Source organism: Gymnoscopelus braueri, assembly GCF_963280865.1.
Source record: "Gymnoscopelus braueri genome assembly, chromosome: 4".
NCBI classification, from domain to species: domain Eukaryota; kingdom Metazoa; phylum Chordata; class Actinopteri; order Myctophiformes; family Myctophidae; genus Gymnoscopelus; species Gymnoscopelus braueri.
The window spans coordinates 11,868,334-11,884,444 of record NC_137605.1 but is presented as its reverse complement, the minus strand read 5'-3'; the positions used below and the strand labels follow the sequence as shown (position 1 = coordinate 11,884,444).

The window sequence follows — 16,111 nt, the reverse complement described above, 5'->3', positions numbered from 1 at the left end:
TGGGGACCCCCCAAAATAATATTTAAACTGGGGACCTCCCACCATGACATGGACTGAATTGTAGGAGTCGAGACATCACATTTAGGTTGACTCGGTTCCAATATTGTGAAAATAGCCGATCTACAAGCTCACAATGCAAGGCGTCGTGAGCTTGTAGATTGGCTATTTTCAAGATTCTGTTACTGTGGCAATTCTTCACAGTCCTCATTTATGTCTATATTCTATTTTTAAAAGCATTATTTAATTTAGCTGCCACATTGTAGTTCTGTTCACGTGTGACACTTCAAATTTGTCCACCAGATGGTGCCGTAGCTCAATTATGTACTCCTAAATTGCCGCGTAAACCTATTATTGATGTTATTTATATAATTATATCTATTTAGTAACCATTTATTTTCATAGAGTACTGTATGTGCTGTATAAAACAAGAGAAAGAGATATACAAATACATGTTTTACTGATTCTAATTCGACTGTGGTCGTTTCTTGCAGATATCACATTCATTCATGAAGGCAACAAAACATTTCATGATAATCTGGTCAACTTTGAAAAGCTGGTGAGTCAACAGAGCCTAGAACACTCATATGGGCAAAGTGCTGATGAGTCTGGACTACTGCTACAACTATCCATTATTTTCTTAGTGGTTATTATGCTTCTTTGATTAACTGAATAACTGCTGAGAATAACTTGTTAGGATATTTATTTTTATACAGTACAGTATATCGATGCGAAACATTTCTAATAGATTTTCTTTTTTAGAAATCCACTAAATGATTAGTCCGATTAACCACTTAAGCCCTATTTTATACGTTGTCGTACAACGGTGTCGCGCATATACAGTATAGCAAAAATAGCCGATCTACAAGCTCACAACACGTGGCATCACAACGTATTGTGAGCTTCTGCAATTTTTTAAACATTTTGTCTATACAGTATACTGACATGCCCAAATCCCCCCCATCCGCCGAAATCGATTACTTTATTAAAATGTATTATTCATTTGTTTTTGTTTTCATAATGGTTTCAGTGGATTACTTGGACTGCCAGTTGAACGGTGTTGGTATGTTTCATGTCTTGTCTTGCAGCACATGATAGCAGACACGGTGCGGCTCATCAGACACTGTCAGACTGATCATCTAGGTGGGTAATCAGATCATGTGTTGTTGTTACTCTCAGGGCTCTATACTAGGGTCTTTTCTGTTTTCTATCATTGTGGGGAAAGCTCGAGTATAAAAAAAGTGGCTAATCTACGGTATGTTTTGTAATGATAATCTAAATCTGCAAAGTAAGTTTTCAAATATTTGTAGTGGATTTAAAAAGTACAATATCCGATATAGCAGGGTAGTGTGAAGTGTAAAGTATCACAACATGTAAATACTAGATTAAAGTAGATGTACCTCAGAATTGAGTATATGTACTTAGTTACTTTCCGCCACTGACAGTATCAGTGACTGTCCTGTCAGAGACAGGATGCTGGCTCAGCTCTAGGTAAACATTATGTTCTGTGTGTCGTTTTTTTTTCTTATCCCGACAGGAAACGGCATCACAGAGAAGAGCAGCGCTGACGTGAGCTCATACACCGATTACCTTCTGATCATCGACAATCAGCAGACTCAGTTTGAGCTGTCTCACAGACTGGAGCCCCGCACATAGACATTACCTTTTCTGTCTCACACCTTCTGTGTCACAGACTGGAGCCCCGCACATAGACATTACCTTCTGTCTCACACCTCCTGTCTCACAGACTGGAGCCCCGCATATAGACAAACCTTCTGTCTCACAGACTGAAGGCGCGGACATAGACACACACAGAGAGAGGCTCTTTATGCTGGTCCCCACCCTGTCACCCTGTCCATCTGTCAGTCAGTCAGTTTGCAATAATTTGCCAAGGAAACCCCCGGCTACACACCTGCCTAGCGCTGACTGTTGACAAAGATCTTTGATATCGTTGCTGTCGGGCAGAAACCTCCGATCTACATATTGTGTTTTTTTGTAAATTAACGCCCTACTACAGCGTCACACAAAAGTATACAAAACTAGCAGATCTACAAGCTCGAAACGCTTGTAGATCTGCAACTTTTGCTATTTTTGAATTTAAATCCCGAAAAGTTTTTGGACATGAGGTTTCCACCCGACAGAGACGATAACTATCTAAGATAATCAATGCCACGCCTCGCCACTATAGTACCAAACGCTCTCCTATGTGGGTGTGGCCGGTCTCGCCACTTGAATGTCAGATCTCGCGAACTTCCGATGGTCGGTGTCACTAGATCTCACAAGTGTGTGTTGACTTCTGCTCTCCTAAACACACTTGATGACACGGGAAGTCTATCAAAGTCTGGATGTCTGGTTCCCCCCACCGTCTTGTCTTCTGATCAGCACAGTTTGGATGTCTGGTTCCCCCCACCGTCTTGTCTTCTGATCAGCACATTTTGGATGTCTGGTTGCCCCCACCGTCTTGTCGTCTGATCAGCACATTTTGGATGTCTGGTTGCCCCCACCGTCTTGGCTACTGATCAGCACATCTCTCAAGTCAGCGCTCAGAGGAATGCTGTGAGACCCTGGCCCGGCCACAAGAGGGAGCCAGTTGACCAGGAATAATACCAGAGTCGGTTGAGAACACAGATGTGGGGTTATGTGTGTGTAGCTCTTCATGAAGATTCACTGCTTAAAAAAACACTCTGAACTCACTGGTGGAAACCCTCCTGTTCGTCAAAATCATAAGATGTAGGTCAACTATATGAATACAGATCTTACAAACCACAGCCTCCAACAGAACATGCTTATGGTAGTCTATGTTTTATATATCTACACTCATGTATTATTTACATTCATTCTATAATCCTGAGTGTTCCTTTAACTCAGAGGAGTGTACCTTTGAAACCAAATGGTCCCTTACGGGTACATTTGGTTTCATTCGTACACTCTTCGGAGTTAAATGACCACTACTGTGTAGGCTTTCTATATCATAAGGACATCTATATGTTCTTTAAACATAAGGTTTCATATAAAGTGTTATGGTAATTTTCTCTACAAGGCAGTGAACGTCACCTCCACAGTAAAATCCTGAGAATAATTTAACTCTGAGTTATAGTGGAACCTTTATGGGTCAATTTAAGAGTTAAATAATCACTCAGGAGTTTTGCTATCACTATTACGTTCCCCTTTTCATTCTCTCTCTGTATGTTGATAACAACTGAGTACTGTATTTAGCTAGTTGAAAACATGACTGCTAGATGTACAGTAAACTAGTTTTTTCATAATGAGTTTTGCAATGCATTTTAACATTATAGTGAAATCAGCAGTATTATGTATAAGACATGAGGCTTTATCACAATGTGTCATATAAGCAGTGCTGTTTCTTGTGTGTGTGTGTGTGTGTGTGTGTGTGTGTGTGTGTGTGTGTGTGTGTGTGTGTGTGTGTGTGTGTGTGTGTGTGTGTGTGTGTGTGTGTGTGTACACACGTGCATGTGTACAGTAAATGTTTGTATGTAGGGGTGGGAGTCACTATGGATCATATGACTCTATTTTATCACAATTCTTGGGTCATGATTTGATAAGATCACAGTTCTTTGATATTCATACTATGTTGTAATTCTGCAAACCATCACAATTTTGTATCAACCTTTCACTTGACACTAGCCATTATATAAAAATACTTAAAATCAATAAATTTTATTTTATTTATGAGTGCAATTAGAACAACAAATGAAGCATTTAGACCTGTTTGACTTGATCTGTATCCATTAAAGTGGCTTTTTTCACACTTTTCTAGTTTTTGAACTAATAATAAAATACGCTGTCTGTCTACCGAGCAATAAACTGAAGTCCAGCAATACATTTGGCCAGAATGTCCAAAAGACCATCATAGACCCAATACAGATTATGACCAAATGTATTCCTCCCCACCCCTAGTTGAGCGACACTGAAAGTTACAGGGAATGCATGTGTGTGTGTGTGTGAGCACACGTATGTGTACAAGTGTGCGTGTGGGTGCATGAGTCATGGTTCCACATCAAATGTCAGTGCCAAATAACTAACACACACACGCACACGCACGCACGCACACACACACAGAAAAACGCCCCATCCAAAACACATGCTAATTGCTGGTCTTTTGAGAACTACTTTAGCTGTTGACAATCAGTGGAGGTGGATCAGTCAGGCAGCAACACTCAGAACCCTGCAGGTCTCAGTGTGTTTGGCATTAAAAAGCAAAAGCAGCCGTTTAAATGAACACTCTGGGATCTTGCGGTTCATGTTACTGCCGCACCTTTTGGCCGCATAGCAACACGAGGAATAGAAAACGTGCTTTAGGTGTTCATTTCATAGAAAACAAGTAAACCAAAATGTTTTGGGTTCTGTTGTATAGCTTAGAGCAGGGGTCTTCAACGTTTTTCAGGCCAAGGACCCCTTAGCTGATAGAGAGATGAAGCAGGGACGCCCACTACATACTGTATAACATTGTGTCGCAGATTAAACTTTTACCTAGATTTCATAGATAGTTTCATAGACTTTTTTTGACAGCACTATTGTCAGTGTTGTGAAAATTATTTAGCTTTTCTATTAATAACGTTAATGTGTACTTTCAGACAGTTAACCTTTTAAATCCTCAATACTTAGTCAAAATCAAATTGAACGTTGGCTCTGTACTTGGTCTGCTCTTTTTCCCTCTACACCAACCCCCGAAAACAGCAGATCTACAAGCTCACACGCGAGGCGTTGTGAGCTTGTAGATCTGGTATTTTTGGCCAATGTTCCCTAATCACACGAGGATTTTGGCGGAGCCCCTGTAGTAACTCTGAGGACACCCTATAGGGGTCCCCGGACCCCCTGTTGAAGACCCCTGGCTTAGAGAAACCACTGTGGTGACAACAGCAACAACACTCCCAAAAAAAGTGTAACACTCTCAGAGTTACAGACCTGTACGGGTTCATTTGGTGGAACCCAGACCCAACATTGAGAAACAGTGTTATGTAAAGTGTTGTAGATGGCTGTACTTCTTCTTGCATTAAACCCCCATTTGTAAATATTGTTTAATGGAAAAATAAAACATTCTTTGATGCTCTTTTACCATATCCTAAATTCCCTTTATCTCCGTCAATGTACAGCCTATTTCCCTTTACATATCGTTACAACTTTTTTTTTCTTTTTCGTAAATTAACGCCCTACTTGATCATCATCTACAAAAGTAGCAGATCCGTTTTGATCTGCTACTTTTGCTACTTTTGAATATGAATCCTGAAAAGTAACAGTTTTGGACATTTGAGGTTTCCACCCCACAGAGATAGGCCTAATATTATGTAGAGTATTTGTAGACTGGACGGATATGCTTTATTTATTTGGGAATACTTTTATTTTTTAATGTATTTGTCCTAAAGTCGGTCATAATCCTATTTCATGTCCATGTTTTGTGTACATTTGCCAACGTTGAGATTCCCTCTGGTCTGCATGACGTGGCTCCTCCCCCATGGATGGACCAGCAGGTCCACTGTGCACGTACTGTACCGCCGTGATAAAAAACTCTTGTAATAATAAAAAGAAAACATTGTACAGTGTGTGTGTCTGTGCTGTAATGTTCATGTTGTGTACTGTAGGCTACATCAGTGGTTCCCCGCAAACACGTCAAAGACCCCCAAATTTATATGTTTTTTTTATCCCACGATTTTGCAACCCTTTTTCACCCAGTGCCAGCCTAGGGAGAGCCCAGAGCCGAGCTCACGCCTCCTTCAATGCATGAGAGCTAACAAGCCCTCTTATCACCTGACAGAGGGGGAGTTTCTCCGGAACGTAGTGCATGGAAGGAACACGTTATTCCAACCAGTTCCTTTCCCCTCCATCAGGCGCCCCGGCTATCAAGGGGGAGGCAGTATAGAGCAGGGGTTCTCAAACTTTTTTGGCCCAGGTACCCCTTGGAGGTGAGAATTTTTTCAGGTACCCTCTCATCCTTGCAACACCGATAAGCATATATTTACAACCATGTGTACATTTAGATGCCATTGGAACTATTTGTATTAAAACGTTTTAATCAAATCATTCAGACCCATTTCATAGAAACCACTACTACTATATGAATCATGTGCCAATAGTCATTTTAATCAAATTGCTTTTGGGCAAAACCTGACAGCACACTTTTCAAGTAACTGATCTTAATGGTTCAGACTTCAGAAAATGAACACTTCTATAGTCCTAATAAAAATAGACATGTAAAATGACCAGTCTAAATGTGACTTTTAGTAGGTGCTTCAATTTTTAAATAATAAACTTATTGTTAGGGATGTTCGATATTGACTTTTTTGCCAACATCCGATGTTCTGATATTGTCCAACTCTTAATTTCCGATTCAGATATCAACCGATACCGATATATGCAGTATCTTTTCACCAAAAGTCAACTAATTGTCAGGTAACAACATCACAATCAAATAAAATAGCTATAATATCAATATAACATCTAATAAATATCTAATACATCTACTATAATACAGTGTAGTTAGGTTTTCAATGAAATTAGTCCCGGGACTCACTGGTGGTCATTTGAATGAGTCCCACTAATCTTAGATTAGATGTTGGCCTATTTGATGCCTATAACATTAACGAGCGTCAACGAGCGTCAGCTGGACACAGACAAACACACCTGCCCCCTGCAGCACTCAATTTGAAAGTGAGTGGAGTCTGTCTCATTTCTCTGCAAAAGCCCTTGAATATGATGGAATATGATTAAGGATGACTGTGATTATGGTAAACTCACATTTCATAATTATTATTTTTTTTTATGAAAAAAATAAATATAATCTGAATTATTTCGCGGACCCCCTGGCTATGCGAGAACCGTGGGTATAGAGGCCAGGATTACTACATGTTTTTGTGAGGTATACCTACCCTAAGGGACACAGGGAGAACATGCTAACTCCACACAGAGAGGCCCTTTTGCCAACCCCACCTAGAGTATGAGCGCTGATGACACGGAGGAGAGGACACGCCCCCCAGCGCCCCCCGGCGGGAATCGAACTCAGGACCTTCTAGCTGTGAGGCGACAGCGCTGCCGACTTTGCCAAAGCCGTGCCCCCTTTTAATATGTATTTTTTTGCCACGAAACACAATCTCAAAACATTGTTGTGCCTCATGTTGCGTTCACACTGGCAGCAACAAAGATACAGGCTACCATTCATTTCCAATGGAGGCCATGCAGCGACATGAAGATACAAAGACACATCGGACGTTTGTAGCTGCTACAAATGGTAGAACAAATACAAAGATATAAATTGAAGTTGAGCTGGGTTCAACTTCCAGATACAGAGATACAAAACTATAACCGTACTGTAGCTCTGATGACGCAGCGAAGACGCTGCCGTCAACGACCGCGTTGAGCAACACAGTATACAAAGTGTCAGAGTGACACATATGCTGTCACTCTGACACTGTGTATCTGTGTATCTGTGTATCTTTCCGTGTGAATACAGCATGTTGCGTTCACACCAGTGGTGGAAAGTAACTAAGTACTTTAGTTACTTTCGTAAAAGTAAGTGAAAACTTTAGTTACTAGTTACCGTACTTTTCAGATATCAATTATGATATAATGAAACATACATTAACCACTTTAAACCTATTTATACCCAGGCTCTTTGAAAATAGCCGATCTACAAGCTCACAACGCGTCGCGATGCGACGCGTTTTGAGCTTGTAGATCTGCTATTTTCAAATATTTAGTACTTTTACTTTTGGTACTTTAAGTACATTTTGATGCCAATACTTTTGTACTTTTACTCAAGTAAATTTTTAATTCTGGACTTTTACTTGTAACAGAGTATTTTTATATTGCAGTATTGGTACTTTTACTTAAGTAAAGAATTTGAGTACTTTTTCCACCACTGAAAGATACATGCTACCATTCATTTTCAATAGAAGCCAGCGAAATGGAGATACAAAGACACATCCGACATGTGTAGCTGCTACAAAGCTACAAATACGTTGAACTGGCTTCAACTTCAGATACAAAGCTAGAAAGCGACAGATATGCTGTGTATAGCTTTGCATCTTTGTAGATAGTTGTTGTCGGGCAGAAACCTCTTATCTCCATATTTAAACTTTTTGTGCTTTTTTCATAAATTATTGCCCTACTTGATCATACTACAGCGTCACAAGTAGCAGATCCGCAAGCACGAAAACACGGCGTGAAGCAACATTTTTTGAGCTTGTAGATCTGCTACTTTTACTATTTTTGAATTTGAAATCCTGAAAAGTAACACTTCTGGACATGTGAGGTTTCTTTCCACCCGACAGAGATGATATACTTCTTCGTACGACAAATACTGTGGCGGAAATAGCTCATCTACAAACTGTGAGCTTGTAGATCTGCTATTTTTAATCCCCACCGTAGATAAAAAATGAACAACCGGGGGGGGGGGGGGGGGGCAGCACATCGAACCCTGTCTATAACATGATCTTAGATTTTTACTACGTTATACAATAACAGCACGATAAGTAGAGACCAATATCGTTTCTTTTCAGTCGTGTCGTGTGAGGGGGGAGAGGGGGGGGGTGTGGGTGACCCAGATGCCCCCGCTGACTTTAACCAGGTGTCCTGGTTGGCCTTTTAACACCCCTATCTGTGTGGCATGACCCCCCGCCGTGCCGGGTCCTCGCACCCTGCCATTTCCTTTCCAGCGCTGCTGTATCATTTCCCTGTCACCAAATGACTGGCCTGCTGCTGTTAGCGCGCTAATGAGAGGAAGAGAGGAGAGGAGGGCTGACGAAGAAGGCTGATTCTCCTCAATACAATACCCAAGGATCAATCCCCTGACATCACCATCCCACCACCAGCTCCTTTTGGCACCGGGAAGAAATTAAGAGCAAAACAGCCAACAGCTGTTTGCAGTTAAGAGAGAATCTCGGACCCGAAGAGAACAAGACAAACAAGGGGATTTACGTTGGCAAGCGATTTAAACGGCTATAATTTGTAAAAAAAAATCAGAAAAACTCAGCTTGTAGATCTGTGATCAGCTGCAAGCTTGTATCTGCTATTTTTCATATTGAAATTTTTTTCTTCTTTTTTTTAAACAAATCTTCTCTTGTGATTGGGGGTCCATGGCCAGATGTATATATATATATATTGATTTGGGCCTCCTTGGCACAAAAAAAGTTTGAGAACCACTGATTTAGAAGGAATTTGTAGAATCGGCTTCGGGTCTTGACTCTTGACTCATACGTGGGGGAAAATTCTAAGCACTAATTTACGATAGACTTTTGTTATCGTCACCTATCCAGCTTATCACCGTTTAGATAAATGTGTGAAATAGCTTCTTTGCAGAGGCTGTTTGACCAGAGAATTAACAATTTTATGGGGTGAAAAAAAACAACAACAACAACAACCCCACTACATATTCATTATAAAGCACAGTTAATTATCATGATTGCATACATTTTTTTTTAATCTTAGTGAGGCAAGCTTCTAGATTAAAAAGTAAATTCCTGTCACTGTATACCAGTGTATGGTGTTAACCTTGACTCTGGAAGTGCTGCCACCATTCATCATAGCCTCCTGGATAGCAGACCTCAAAAGATATCAATCATCCCGGTGCCGCTACACCTTGGGAATGTGCACCTAATCATATTCAAACAACCCAGGCTTTAGCATAGCCACTGGTACATCTGATTATCTCCCCCACGTATAAAATTAACCCGCCTCGACGTCAATGCACTCAATTCAGCGAATGCCGACGCTCTTACAGATAAGAGCGCTTGTGTGTTTGCCAATCGGCTCATTAAACGGTATGGTTTTTATTTGGTCAATATTAAGTTAATCAGATCCTTAAGCTCCAGAGTGGAGGCAGATAAAGGCTGGATAATCTAACGTGCCGCTATCAGAGGAAGAAGAGGGCCTTTTCAATGAGCTTTCTCCAAGGCGGGGGGCTCCAAGGCCCGGATGAATTACACTATTCTGTTAGTATGCTCGCCTCCCCGCCGTACCAAAGGTCAATGTCAAATGTGCCTCATTTAAAAGTCAATAGCAGGCCATGCACATCATCTCCTGGGAATTCTGGGGCCGGGGGGGGGGGGGGGGATAGAGAGGGGGACCCCACCGGCAGACGGCATTGTGTATCATTCAGTTAGCAGAGGGCAGCCGGGAAAGCTTTTTTTATCTTGACCTTCCAATAAAATATGCTCCCCCCTATCCAGAATTACATGGTCTAAAATGGAGACATAAGCTCCCCCAACAAATCATGTCCCCCGGACTAAAGCGTTATTATAGTCTCGTGGGAGAAGCGGGCGCTCGGCGCCGTTTTGGAAAACAAGACGTTACAACAGGTTCATAACAACAGGCTGCGTTGCACAGCGCAGCGGGCTGGCATTTCTTTACTGCATGGATTAAAGCTAAATAAAATCTCACGACTGAAAAATGTTGTATGGACAATTAGAGTTCTCAAATTCTGCTCGAACCTGACTGTAATGTATTTCTGTGTGGACTCCAGGAAGAGTAGCTGCTGCTAAGGTAGTAGCTAATGGGGATCCAAATAAACAAACAAACAAATAAATTAACGACCCGACGTTTTCGGGACGAAAATGTATGCTAATTTGTCGAGCCGGGCCGAGCATTGGGTTCCATGAAAAAAAAAAGAATTAAAACAAATCATCATATTTTTTTCTGGTTTTTGGGCCTAACATTGTGGTAATTGTTCGGGCCGGGCTCTGTTCTTGCCGGCCCAGTTAGGGCTGGGCCTTAAATTTCAGGCCTGTTGAGAACTCTAATGGCCAAGTCCTAATGTGCGATTTGTGAAACAGTGTGAAAGGTACCAACCCCCCCCCCCCCCCACACACACACACACACACACACACACACACACACACACACACACACACACACACACACACACACACACACACACACACACACACACACACACACACACACACAAGCACTGTTTTATAAACAATTAACACAATATGTAAACAATTATAATGTTTTAGTATTATTGTTCCTGCTGTTCTACATACTGCCAACCAAGTGAAGGCTTTATAACCTTTGCCTCTATGAGATATCTCTATGAGATGTTTCCATAGAAGACATGCTGGTTTCTATGGAATCCAAAGACTGAAATCGTGGCGACTGAGAACTTTAATCCATGATACTGAACAACGCAAAAATACATCTGCATTGGATTGTCCATTGTCCAATATGCACATAAAAGATTGACAGCAGTATGAAATGTTAAACTATACTATTCATCGTAATTTCAAAGCAGAATTCCATATTGGTAATCATCTTAAAATATCACTAACAAGGACAATTAAATTAGTAACTATTAGTCAAATGTAATAATTCACTTGCAATATACATCTCGCAGTAACATTATATATGACAGTAAACCCAGAAGGAAACGGATTCAACTTTTACAAAATGTTCCTTCTTTCATTTGAGATATTTGTTTTTGACATTTCTGCATTAATTCAACTCAACTCAACATTTATTTGACAGTGAAGACTAAGACAAAAATTATGAATTTAACTCAGTTAAAAAAAAACAAAATAAATAATGTAACCTTTTACAGCCACATTTGTGCACTGTAGGAGGTAAAAACATTAGATGCCACGTGGGAAGGACATGAAGCTCCATTCCAACAAGTAGGCCTGTAAACCGTGGTCCCACCCCCGACATCCCTCTCTTCTTCCATTCTGTCCCGTCAGTAGAATCCTGGATCAGGCTTTATGACTCTTTTTGACCACAACAACTAAGCAAAATGTTTCGAAAATACTAGCGAAAATAGCCGATCTACAAGCTCTCTGGATCGGTTGTTTAATTTCTTTGTATTATGATTGTTTTCCCTTTTTTTTGGGGTTCATGATGAACCTCGCCTTTTAGGGGTGGTTGTGGTTATAACCCCTTCAAACCGGCACAGCAACTGTGTCATTTTAGATTTGAGCTATAAATCATCCCTGTCGGGAAGAAACCTCATATGTCCAAAACTGTTACATTTAAGGATTAAAAAAAAAAGAAATGCAAAAGTAGATCTACAAGCTTGAAACGCCGTGCGAAAACTCTTGGTAGTTTTGTGTGACGGCGTAGTATGATCAAGTAAGGTGTTAATTTACGGGGAAAAAAACACAAAAAGTTAGAATATGGATAGCCTATAAGGTTTCTGCCAGCAACGATATATTTCTAAAAAAAAAATCTTCAGAGAACTTCTTCAGAAAACTGTTTAGAAGCCATTTTTTAAAATGTCATTTACAGGGTGCCTACCAATATAAAGAAAATGAGTGCATCTGTGTCTGTCTTTTGTGTGTGTGTGTGTGTGTGTGTGTGTGTGTGTGTGTGTGTGTGTGTGTGTGTGCGTGTGTGTGTGTGTGTGTGTGTGTGTAATCTGACACCACCGTGCTCTGCCGTGTCTGTGTATCTCTCTCTCGCTCTCTCTCTCACGCGCGCCAGTAAGTGAAATTTTCTGCCGTGTGTCCAGATCCCATAGTCTGAGAGGATGGCGAGTCCTCATTGGCTGGCCTCTTACCAAGGCCAGCCAATGAGGACAAAGTGTCGAGAAGTGTCGACTAGGTACAGGTTTGTTTGTTTATAGATTTTTTTTAGAGGAGATCCCTGGCTCCAGTACCTGACATCATCATCATCATCATCATCATCATCATCAGTGGTGGAAAAAGTACTCAAATTCTTTACTTAAGTAAAAGTACCAATACTGCAATATAAAAATACTCTGTTACAAGTAAAAGTCCAGAATTAAAAATGTAATTGAGTAAAAGTACAAAAGTATTGGCATAAAAATGTACTTAAAGTACCAAAAGTAAAAGTACTAAATATTTGAAAATAGCCGATCTACAAGCTCACAACGCGTCGCGATGCGACGCGTTGTGAGCTTGTAGATCTGCTATTTTCAAATAGCCTATGTGTAAAATAGGGCTAAAGTGGTCAATGTATGTTTCATTATATCATAGTTTATATCTGAAAAGTAACTAGTAACTCAAGTTTTCAAATAATTGTAGTGGAGTAAAAGTACAATATTTGCCTCTGAGATGTAGTGGAGTGGAAGTAAAAGTATTGGAAATTGGAAATACTCAAGTAAAGTACAAATACCTCAAAATTGTACTTAAGTACAGTACTTGAGTAAATGTACTTGGTTACTTTACACCACTGATCATCATCATCATCATCATCAGACAGACAGCAGCAGGGCCACCCCGGCCAGGGTCCACTTGGCCGGAGGCTGCTTGGTCCTGAGGTGGAAGGTCCACGCGTAGGTGTGCCCGCGCCGCTTGGTGCGGTACACCGGGCACTGGTAGGTGTCGGCCAGGTCCTGCTGCTCGGCGGGCGCGGCGCGCACGTACAGCACGGGCATGGCCGGGGTCAGCTCCCGCAGCGCCGCGTCCGAGATCACCCCGCCCTGGGTGTCCCAACGGGCTCCTAGTGGGAAACGGACAGACAGCGTGGTACGGTAAGGTAACGGAACGGTACAGTATACAGCAGTGCAGTGGTGGAAAGTAACTAAGTACATTTACTCAAGTACTGTACTTAAGTACAATTCTGAGGTACTTTTACTTTTCTGGAGTATTTCAAAACATTATGTTGCTATATCAGTGGTTTTTCATGTCAAGGACCTCTGAAATGATATGTATTTGGCCGCGGACCCCCATCTCAAAATATTTTGTTCCAGGACCCCCCAGAAGCAAAGATTTGAGTTACAAATGTTTGCTTTAAAAATATATATATTCAAAGAATTGCACACATTTTCACGATTTTTCTAAAATACAAGCTATTTTTGAATAGCCAAAGTATACAATATGGATAAAGTGGTTACACAGATGCGTTCCCGGTTTGAATGGGTTAATGACAACACCTAGCTGTACCGTGCCACACATTAAAACAAAGAAGTACGGCACATCGGCCAAGTTTGTGGATAAAAGGAGTGTAAATGTGCAGTTGTATCATTTAGTTTTCCTTCCTACCGTCCATGTAGAGGCCGTGGATGTAGGCTCCCTCTCGAGGTGGATGTCCGTAGTCATCTCTAGTTTTCTTGGTCACGTCCACGGTCAGAGTCATCTTGTCCAGCGGCCACTGGTTCTTACGAGCAATGCTCTGCATCACAGCTGAGAGAAAACATGTTTTGATGGCATGCTTTATACAAATAACTAGAAAAAGTGCTCCTCGGAGCACAGGTCTCCGCCAGGTCAGGTAGGTTATTGTGGCCTCCTGGTGGCGCTATATTAGGCCAATGTGAAAAGGGTGCCATTTCTTCTTAGACCTTGCACGGCAATCGGACACTGCATTAATTTGTTTTGCTAAATTAGACCTGCTGGTGGCGCTATAACAGGCCAATGTTAAAAGGGTGTCATTTGCTCCTCAACATGGTGTGAATGTGTGTGCAAAGTTTGGCCGCAATCGGTTCATGATTTGCGGCATTTTGTTCAAAACAAGCCACTACTGCAAACTTTAGATGTCAATCTTAGCCAATCAGGATGGAATATGAAAAATCAAACACATCCGTCTTGTTCACATGACTATAGAGATCATGTGTACTGATTTGCGTGACATTTGGATAAAATCGGAAGGAGTAATATATATTTTTTTCCGTGGTGGCGCTATAAAAGGCAGATGTGAAAAATGCAGGGCAAAAGGTTTTCCTTGACCTCTAGGGAGTGCGCTTACAAAGTTTTACACAGATCGGTGCAGTTATAGGTAAACACACGAATTGGCCTGTTATAGCGCCATCATGAGGCTGATTTGAAAAATTTCAAGTGGCATTTCTTCCTCGGCATAGTGGAAATATGCGTGCAAAATTTCAAGGAAATTGCACGCTGTGTTCATGATTTGAGGCATTTTGTTCAAAACGGAGCACTCCTGCAAACTTTGGAAGCCATTTTTAGCCAATCAGGATGGAATCTGAAAAATCTGAAAGACTGATTTTGTTTAGTGACTATAGAGATACTGTGTATTTGCGGGTTTTTTGGACAAAATCTGTAGGAGTACTGTCAAAAAATATGTTTTGCACAAATCAACGGACGCCTCTCTCGCCATGCCTTTCGGCCTGGCAGAGACAATAATAGGGTTTCTGATTCCACAGTGACCTCTAGGGGTCACAGAATTGTTCCAAATGAAGAAAAGCAGCATTTCCTTTGAAACGAAGCTTTGACACTCGGGTGTTGCGCTCTGAAAATAGCAGATCTACAAGCTCACAACGCGTTGCTCTGCGACGCGTTGTGAGCTTGTAGATCTGCTATTTTCAGCATGCAACCAAGTTTAAAATCAGCCATTACCACGCCATCAAGGCACCGCCAAAATACATGCTAGTCGACTAAATCAACTGTAGATTTAGTCGACTATAATTCTATGATATTTAATCGACTAAAACTAGACTAACAGTAAAACATTTCAGATGACTAAAATATGACTAAAACTAAATGGAATTGGATTCAAAAGGACTATGACTAAAACTGAATCAAAATTTGCTGTCAACACTAGTTTCTCCATACAACGAGAATGAATGAGATGGCTATTTATGGTTTGCGGATCACAGAGCACAGAAGTAATATGACCTCATATGAACTTGAATCCATGGGTTTAACAGGGAACAGAGACTCACCAGTGAGGAAGGACTGAGGGTTGAAGAACCCAGACAACCAGACCACGGCTGGTAGAACCAGGTCCTGGGTCCAGCTGTCCAGCTCTCGACAAGCACTCAGCACATCACCGAACCTAAGAGACACAAAACAGAGTCATAATTATTAAAACATAGGGTGACCATACTTATATTCAGCCCCTCAAACAGGGTGTCAAATGTGCATGTTCGCCGTGCACGTGTGCCAGCTTTTTAGAGAGAATAACTGATCAACATGGAGGTTGGTAAGCTGGAAGGTAAACTATTCCACAGGGACTGCTGTCAAAAACACAGATGCTTCTAGATCAGCGGTGGGCAACTTTCATGATGTAAAGGGCCACTATATTTCCACACTCACTCCAGAGGGCCACATTGCATAATCGGGCAGACAGACTCTCGTATTTTAACTTTTTTTCCCCGTAAATTAATTCTTCTATGTTACACAAAAGTAGCAAAAATAGCAGATCTACAAGCTCATGAGCTTGTAGATCTGCTATTTCTTAATTGGAATCCAGA

At 41.2% G+C, this 16,111-nt stretch overlaps 2 protein-coding genes across 2 annotated transcripts in view; one reads left to right on the top strand and one right to left on the bottom strand.

Moving 5' to 3' along the window:
• LOC308084067 (rap guanine nucleotide exchange factor 5-like) overlaps positions 1–5,159 on the top strand; it is a 76,332-nt gene extending 71,173 nt beyond the window's left edge. The window contains exons 16-18 of the mRNA XM_080426542.1: positions 492–556; positions 1,086–1,140; positions 1,535–5,159. Of these exons, the coding sequence (XP_080282668.1) occupies positions 492–556; positions 1,086–1,140; positions 1,535–1,653 (239 nt within the window). The 3' untranslated portion in view covers positions 1,654–5,159. The remainder of the gene's footprint in view (positions 1–491; positions 557–1,085; positions 1,141–1,534) is intronic.
• A 7,997-nt stretch (positions 5,160–13,156) lies between these two features.
• The window catches only part of LOC308083427 (dynein axonemal heavy chain 11), a gene marked incomplete at both ends in the record, with an annotated part of 121,990 nt that continues 119,035 nt past the window's right edge, over positions 13,157–16,111 (bottom strand). The window contains 3 exons of the mRNA XM_080425742.1: positions 13,157–13,404; positions 13,947–14,087; positions 15,581–15,693. Coding sequence (XP_080281868.1) covers positions 13,157–13,404; positions 13,947–14,087; positions 15,581–15,693 — 502 coding nt within the window. The remainder of the gene's footprint in view (positions 13,405–13,946; positions 14,088–15,580; positions 15,694–16,111) is intronic.